Source organism: Gavialis gangeticus, unplaced genomic scaffold (assembly GCF_001723915.1).
Source record: "Gavialis gangeticus isolate Ggan-Ray unplaced genomic scaffold, GavGan_comp1, whole genome shotgun sequence".
Lineage (NCBI taxonomy): Eukaryota > Metazoa > Chordata > Crocodylia > Gavialidae > Gavialis > Gavialis gangeticus.
The window spans coordinates 198,661,886-198,670,587 of NW_017729032.1; the positions used below are offsets into that span (position 1 = coordinate 198,661,886).

Consider the following 8,702-nt stretch of genomic DNA (forward strand, 5'->3'; position numbering starts at 1 on the left):
TCAAGTGAAAATCTGACCTCTCATTGTATGAAGTATCAGATAAAGATGTTTCAAAATGTAGCATTGTTTGTAACGTGTCTGTGGAGTTCCAAAACTGACCCCGTTTTCAGAATGTGAGTGGGGAAAGGGAACAGAGGGAGTTCAGTTGGGGGGGGTGTTCAGGCCCTCTGGAGGGTGGGGCATGTGTACTGGAACCTCCCCTCCAAGGTGAGGGGGCTCCAATTCACCCACCCCGTCCTTCAGCACTGGCTAGGGAGCCCCAAGAACAATCTCCTGCTGCCTTTCCCCCCTCCCATTCTGAAAACAGGGAGCACTGGCAGAGAGCCATTGCTATGGGAACCTGGCTGCAGGCTCCCAGCCCTGGAAACAACCGTGAACTTCTGTTTGGTCTGGGGTAATGTTGTAACTCAGAAGGCTTTGCAAAAAACCTTCTGAGTTACAGCTGGGAACTGCACTTCTGTCTGCACTCTTACTACTTTTTAAACATACATTATATTAAACAAATTTTCATGGAAGATTAACATCTGAGGCTGCTTACCGATGTGGGAAAAGAATAGCCCTTTATTTTCAGCTCAGGGTGTCCCTGCACCAAGTGCAGTGCACACCCAGAAGAGGCATCACGTTAGTTTGACCCAGCTTGCTGAACGTCTGTGTAGATCAGTCACTTTAGCAGGGATTTTTGGTAGTTTTATCTAATAGCTGATTATCTAATTTATCTAATACACCAAGCCATTTTTTTGGTATTGTTCAAATGTTTTGTCCAATATAATTTTTTCCAAATAAAAAGCAATTTGTTTATTAAAATGGAAATTTCTGCAGAAATTTCTGATTCCAATTTTTTTCTTGTTTTCTTCAAACAATAAACTGATTTTTATTTACTAAATTATTTGGGATGGAGGTGGGGTTGGGGTACATTTTTGAGTGAAATTTTCCAGTGTGGGAAGAGAACTGGTTTCACCTCTTTCAAAGAAAATTTAAAATATTTTAAAGAATGTTTTCACAAAGTCCAAATATTTATATTTTCAGCAAGAACAAAAACATTTCTCAAGCTCCATTAATATTAAATCTGTACCATGGAGAGCATGATCTGGAAAATCAGGTGCTCCACAGTTCTAATCAAACGTACAGTTTGACTTCAAAACCTCGGTGAAGATACAAATTACTCAGTTTAAATGCAGAGAGTGGGTCACATTTGCATGGCTGAAAGTGTGGAAAAACAATTTATTTGTGAAACAGCCAAGATTCTTACTTAAATTTGAGGAAGAAGAGTTGTCCGGGGGATAGGGGGACAGTGGGATAGTCACACCTAGTGAAAGTACTGGTCTTTGCCGCCAGTCTCCTCTGCCAGCCTCATGACCTGTGCTCTTCGTTGCAATCCCCTCTTCAAAATCCTAGATCCGCCCCAGTGGAAGAGAATGGAGATGGAACCCCTATAAACACTTTTTACAGAGTAATATTTACTATGATAGGACTCCACTTTAACGTTGCGCAGACAACCTTAACTTGGGTGATTCATTACTTCGGCATGTTTCATTTTACAACCATTAGGTTCTTTAGTATAGTAGACAGACTTAATTGAAGACATTACACGACTTATTACCAAAGGACTAGATCTTGTCATGTTTACTTATTAGACCTGTTAGCGAATAAGAGTTTTGCCATCAATACAACATTAGAGACCCACTCAGGCAGTATTAAAAGTGTTGAGACTGAAGTAGTCATTCTAAAAATTGAGCTTTTATATGATTGTACAGGCAACTGATTGAAAAACATCAAACCAGATAAACCATAGGTAAAGTATTTCTCATTCAATCACCATCAAAGGAAACAAAATATAGGAAGTAGGTAACAGACCAAGTTACTCCAGCAAACACCAGGTCCTTTTCATGGAATTATGCAAAATACACAGAATTGAGTTACCTTCAAATAAAAGTATACGATTTCTATTAATGCTCTGCTTTAAAACGTTATAATGTACTACTTTAATATGAGACTGATTTTTCAAAAGCCACAGTCTTCAAAGATACTGTTACTGGCAACATTCATTTTTAACAGTTTTAGCTCTTCTAAGTAGACAGTGAATAGAAAGGACATTTGAGCTATATTTGTCAGACTACAACCTCAAACCCAAAGCCTCAACTAGCCCAACACAGCTGCTCAACCTAGTCTGCCACCTCCCTAGCTGAGCACTGAGGTGGGACAAAGGTGGTTAGAACTTCTACCAGGGCCTAGTCATCCACCCACGCCCAACCACTGGAGTAGCCAGCCAGGATGAGCTGACCCTTCTCCGCTTTCCTGTATATATTAAAAAAGCCTGACCCAGAACAGAAAATGGCCAGGCAACAGCACTCAATTTGTAGCCAAACTTTTGTCCTCAGCTCATGCCTCTACAGGCTCTATGTTAGATTCTCCAGCTACCTAACCCAGCTCGTCCACAGACACCAAGTTCAGCCTGACCCTTTGGCTCCCTTACCAGCTCCTAGTTCAGGGGTGGGCAAGACTTAGAAAATAAATATTTATCTGTCCCTGGCTCCTGTCAAAGATGACAGAGGGCAGGGACAGTAGGATCCAGGGGAAGCCACAGCAGGCTCCTGCAACAGCCAAGCAGAGGATTCTGGCCTGGGACCCTGGAGCTGTTTGTGGCTTCTCTGGCACAGGAAATTCAAGAAAGAAGTGGGGATGCGGGGGGAGGCAGGGGAAGGGCGGGGTGGAAGCAAGCGGGAGCGTGCACCACTGTTCCGGAGCCAGCACCGGCGGGACCCAGAACAGGGCAGTAAGAGTGCAGGGCATGGACTGGCAGAGGTCTGTGAAGCCAGGCTGGGCTGCACCAGCAGGGAAAGGGGGAGCTGGCCCAGCTCCATAGAGCCCCTGCCAGCCAGGAACTCCTGCTGCCCTGCTCAGGGCCCTGTTGGCACTGGCCCCAGGATACTGGCACAGGCCACACGCTCCTGCCTGGCTGCTGCTGGCTCCTGTGCACCCAATCACTCCCAGTACCCCACCCCAGCCCCGTGGTACAAGGCAGGGATGAGGAAGGAAGCCCCGACTCTGCACCCAGTGCTCACCCACAGGAAATGAGCTGGTGCTCAGCACAGGGGAAAAGTGGTTCTGCTACCCGTGCCCATGGCCGGCGCCCCATGCTGCAGCTACTCCTCCATGCATGAGGCAGTGGTGGCAAAAGAGAACAGGCACAAGCAGCTCCATGCGGGCTCCAAGCAGCTGCAGCACGGGGCGCTGGCCACAGGAAGGGGGAGCAGCCACTTTGCCCCCCGTGCTGAGCACCAGCTCATTCCCCAGAAACTGCTACTCAGCTCGGAGGGAAGTGGCCCTCCTGCTTGCTGCTGCCAGGCTGTTTGCTGCAACTGCCCACCCAGAGCTCGCACCAAGCTAGGCTGCGGTGCAGCTGCTTCACCGCCACTCTGTGCTGCCCAGCATGGCAGCAGCCACTGGGCAGCACAGAGGTGGCAGTGGAGCAGTCATACCACAACCTAGCACGGCATGAGCTCCATGCTGGCAGCTGCAGCAAACACTGCCCGGCACCGGCAAGCGGGAGGGCCACTTTCGTCCGTGCTGAACAGCAACTTCTGCCCAGCTGTTGCTGCCACGGCTCAGCCCCAAAAGGCAAGCCCAGAGCTGGCATAGGGCCCAGGCTAGCAGCGGCAGCAGGGAATGAGCTGGCACTCAGCACAGGGGGAAAGCGGCTACTCCCCCTCACTGTGGCTGGCGCCCCATGCTGCAGCTGCTCAGAGCCTGCATGGGGCTGCCTATGCCTGTTCTCCGCTGCCACCACTGCCCTGAGGGGCAGCAGTGACACAGCGAAGAGGCAGGACAACCCCGCACAGGCTGCGATCAGCTGCAGCATGGGGCACTGGCCACAGGGAAGGGGGGCAACAACTGCTTTTCCCCTGCGGTGAGCACCAGCTCATTCCATGCAGGCGAGTACAGGGTGCGCATGGTCAGAGCCAATGCTGGTGGGGCCCAGAGCAGGGCGACAGGGACTCTGTGGAGCCAGGTCAGCTCCCCCCTCTCCCTGCTGGTGCAGCTCAACCCAGCTCCACAGATCTCTGCCAGCCCACACCACACTCCTACCGCCCTGCTGGCACTGGTCCCAGGACACTGGATCAGACCTCAGGCTCCTGCTCACTTCCACTCCCCACGCCACTTTCCCCATTTTCCTGCCCACCTGCCAGCCACTCTGCACTACATGGCTCCCATACCTACCCACACACACACATCCATACATCCCCACAAACCCCCATATACAATCACTTCTGCATATACATCACAAACACACACAAAATCAGGATAAAAATATTTTTTAATTTAATTAAAATATATTATTATGGGTGTTTGATTTTTAGTATGCAATTTTGGTTGTTTTTTTTCCTTAAGATGGCAAACCCTTTTCCCCAAAGGAGTACTTCCAGGGGCAAGGGGAGGGAGTTCCAGTGGCAAAGGTCAGCAGTTAGGGGCAGGACTTCTGGTCCTAAGGTGACAACCAGGGGACGGAGCACCTGTCCAGGAGCAGGGCTACCCACGCAGCCCTTGACAGCTTGCCAAAACTCAGTAAGCAACCCTCCAGCCGAAATAATTGCCCCCCCCGTCCTAGTTTGATCTCTTGGTTACCTGACCCAAATGGCCTTCTGACTCCATGCTCTGCCCTACCCTCTGTCCTCTGACTAGGCTCCTCAGACTCTGAGCACTCCTTTTGATCTTGATTGCTTCTCCAGACCCAGGGTGATGCCCCAATCTGACCACCCACAACCCAGCTGCTCCAAAAAATGGAACAAATGTGGTCAAAGAATGGGAATTTCCAGTTCAGGGAAAATTTCAGGTTTTTTCAATTTGTTTCTGTTCTGACGCAGAAGGATTTAAAGTTTCCCATGAATCAACTTTTTTTTTGAAATGGCTTCACAATTCTATGCAGAGTTTGTTTCTTAACTTTTTATTATTTTTCCACTATATCATATCATTCTGTTTTATCATATTTTTAAAATCATTGAGGACAGATGCTACTTCAGTGTTTCTCAACCTTTTCAGACTCAAGGCATACCATGTTAGATTAAAGGTATTTCTCAGAAAATGACAGGTCTTACCTTTCACTCTTTTCTCGACTACAAAATAATAATGGAGGAATTGCTCTGTTGCAAAGAACTCAGAAAGACTGCAACAATTCAGGACATTTTTGACACTTTGGATTTCTATTTGAAAACTTTGGGTTTATCTTGTGGATCATATCACACCTAACACTGCTATTGTGCAGCACCTTTAAAGGATTTCATGGCACCCTGACTGAGAATCATGTTCTACTTAGTTCTAAATGAAATGTCTCTTTTTAGATTGGATAAATAGTTTCAGTACTTTATGATCTTTAAAGTAAAGTTATATACTCTTATATTAAACTATAACAATAACAGTATTACTACTCTGTAATAATAGTGCATGCTTTGCATTATTGCTTTGACACAAAATAAAATAAAATGAATATATATATTAGTAAACTTTTTGATCTCAAAAAAAATTCTGAGATGTTTAAGGTCAACTCACTGGTCTAGATATCTCACTTTAAACAAAACCAACTTTTTTTTTTTATAAAATTCTGTTTTGGTAAAAACATATTACCTACTTTACACATTATGTAAAAATCACACACTAGGCTGAATTATCTTACAACTTGCATTATGGTATTCCAAACCAGGTTTGCATCAATGATTTTGTAATGTATACTATAGCCCCAAATAGACCTGAAGGTCATTCATCAAAAGAATAGCATCCTTTCACAACCTACATTACCCTTTGGAAGAAAAAGTGGGGCGGGGTTTAACCAAAGACCACCAACCATATTTCTTACTTGCAAGGTACACTAACTGAGCTGTTGGCATTGCTCTATAGATTTTTTTTGTCTAGAAGAGACAATTCAATTTTGAAAGGGGAAAAACATTTTTTTAAGGTTTTTTGTTTTTTTTTATTTATGGTACTTAAAATAATTTCCAGAAGGTAGATACTTATATTATTTTCCTAAATAAATCTAGTATTCATGCAAGGAAGGTAAAAAGAAAAAACACCATTACAAGAAAAATATTAATCTAGTATAGACTCAATAACCTGTTATTCTGACAACCAATTTATTGTTCCCTTGTTTAGCTACAGACCATTCTGCAAGTAGGATCTTGCTCATACAGACTTAAATAATATTAAGATATGTCTTGCTATCAGCGAGACAAACAGAAATAGCTTTTTCAATGTCCACTATGAAACTTCTTAGTTCTTGTCTACGTGACACACCTTAGCTCTCAACAAGCTATCATGGGAAGCTGTGTCTTCATAACACTTGACCGAAGCTAATATATACTGCTCTATCACCGAACTAATTAGCTGGTTTGGTACAAGGACCATGCTAGAATTTCCAGGACCTAAGGCAGCTCATTGTAAGTCAGCTTCTGGTGTCTGTATAGCACCATGTTGGGCTGGGGAGAAAACTCTTAGTCACTCCTTGATATTAAAATTGAAATTCAGACAGCTACAGTTTAAAAAAACAAGAGACATAGTAGAGTATTCAATACTAGAAATTATCATCTCTTTGAATTGTTAAATTTTGCATCAAGAAGACAGGTCAATTTTGTCATCAACTGATATGCAAACAGTATCTCCAATGCCTTCTAAATTACCAACAAGACAATTGGGTCTCCCTACTTCCCCTCTCAGAATTCGCATGTAATAATGCTGAATATTCCTCCAGCAGCCAGTCCCCTTTTTTCTCTACTTATGGTTTCCACAACCCACTTTTATCTCAAAGTCCCCCAACCCCTTCCCTCCCACACACCATTTGCAGCCAATCTAGTTATACATCTCCACCAGGTCCAAAAGGAACAAAAAGAGCACCACGAAACTCTTTTGTATATCCTTGTTCAATGACTGGGGACGTCACCACAATTATCTTCCTACATGTGTGTCATTCTTACACTACATGTGAGTCATTCTTACAAGCATTGATTTTACAAAGAAAGTTATCATTTGTTTGCAAAATTTAGGTGAAAATTAATTGCATCATTAGAGATAGACATAATAGTTGTCACATTTCCCTTTCACAGCAGCCCCATTATATGTATTTTAGAAAACATACCCTATTAAAGGGATATCAATGACATCTTCTTCCACCAGCAGCAAAAGTCGATCTAAAAGATCTTCCTCGTAGTCAGGATGATATTCCACAGTAGCCGTAAATTGAAGACCAGAAGCAACAGATTTATTTGGATTATCCACAAAAAGTTTAAACTACAAAAAAAGCAATGTTTCAATCAGTTTTAAATACTTATAGATAACTATCTGGATATATGTGGCCCATTTTCAACATCACACATAGAGGTTTAGCTCTGTAATTAACATTAGTATGTGTAGGGCTTTGTAATTCCACTGCCTATTCATGACTGGCTAATAGGAAACATTCCCTATAATATGGCAGGATGCAGTATTAAACCATCCATTTCTGCAAAATGTAAACTTAACAAAGTAGTATTTCTGTGCCTTATAATTAGGGACCAACAGAATTCAAGACAGCTGCCCGCTGATGTCACAGGCAGAACACAGGGCCCAGCACCCAATTCACAGGTGGAGTGTGGCAGCCCCCTCCCCACACGCACCCCTCATTAGCTGAAGTGGGCCTAGTGCACCCCATATCACCAATTGGCTGCAAGGTCTGTCTGTCATGCAGCCCTTCCCCCTAACCCCCGTCAACTGATGGAGAGGAGAGGGGCAGGGCCACAAGACAGGCAGCCCTCAGATGCAATCAGTGGCTGGGGCAGGAGCAACCATCTTGCCAGCAGCCCTTTGAGCAGGCAGCCTCCCCTTCCCCCAGGCAGGATGCTGCAAGCACCTGAGAACTTCTGGCTCCCTCCAGGGAGGCAGCATTTTATTTTCAGCAAGTGTTTTGTGTTTCCTTGGATTTTGCAGGCACTGTCCACTTTCACAAAATCTGCAAAACTGTAATTTCAGTAGGTCCCTATTTATGATTACTAGGTTTATCCACCACATGCAATACAATGCACTTGTCTTCCTGAGTTGGAAAACAGGCATCTCTGGTATATTTGCTGCTGCCCAAAAAAACAAGACTGGGGAGAGTGGATCTGCCTTCCTTTTCCGGGAATGAAGGGAGAATGACCCAGGACTCCTTTTCTGTCTCCTGAATAAGGGGTTTGGAAGCTCATCATACAGTTACTGCTTGAAGGCCCTGAAAAAGGAAAAATATGCCTCTCCCCTGCCCTTATTCTCTGTACAGCCTTCCCCATGCTAGGAGTACGCAGAGCAACTAAGTAAGTTTCAGCATCCTCTTCATTCCCAGAAGATTAAGTTGGTGACAGCTGAAATTATGTCTGTGTGATAAAGGTGCTTGCTGAAAGCTCTGTGACCAAGTGTTTTTCTGTATCTGTGTAGATATTAAGCTGTATGTTGTTGCTAAGAGCCTAATTAAAGCTTAAGATGTAGTCAGGCCTTGCATAAACTAAGGCCTAGTAAATTTAGCAAAGCCTTGAAGTAGTAAGGCCCTGTGGCCTAGTTAAAATTAACCTTATCAGAAGGAATACAAGGCTTGTACTGTTATTAGTCAGTCTAAGGACAGTTGAAATAAAAGGAATCTAACTGACTATATGTTATCAGTACTGTTCAGAAGCTATAAATTGGCTAAACATCCAGAAATCTTTCAGAAGGAA

The 8,702-nt window shown here is 44.3% G+C and overlaps 1 protein-coding gene across 1 annotated transcript in view; it reads right to left on the reverse strand.

Moving 5' to 3' along the window:
* The window catches only part of LOC109302303 (cilia- and flagella-associated protein 47-like), a 354,798-nt gene extending 347,094 nt beyond the window's left edge, over positions 1 to 7,704 (reverse strand). Inside the window, exons 1-2 of the mRNA XM_019523865.1 lie at positions 7,678 to 7,704; positions 7,121 to 7,272 (exon numbers count right to left, since the gene is read on the reverse strand). Coding sequence (XP_019379410.1) covers positions 7,121 to 7,272; positions 7,678 to 7,704 — 179 coding nt within the window. The remainder of the gene's footprint in view (positions 1 to 7,120; positions 7,273 to 7,677) is intronic.
* Positions 7,705 to 8,702: the final 998 nt, after the last annotated feature.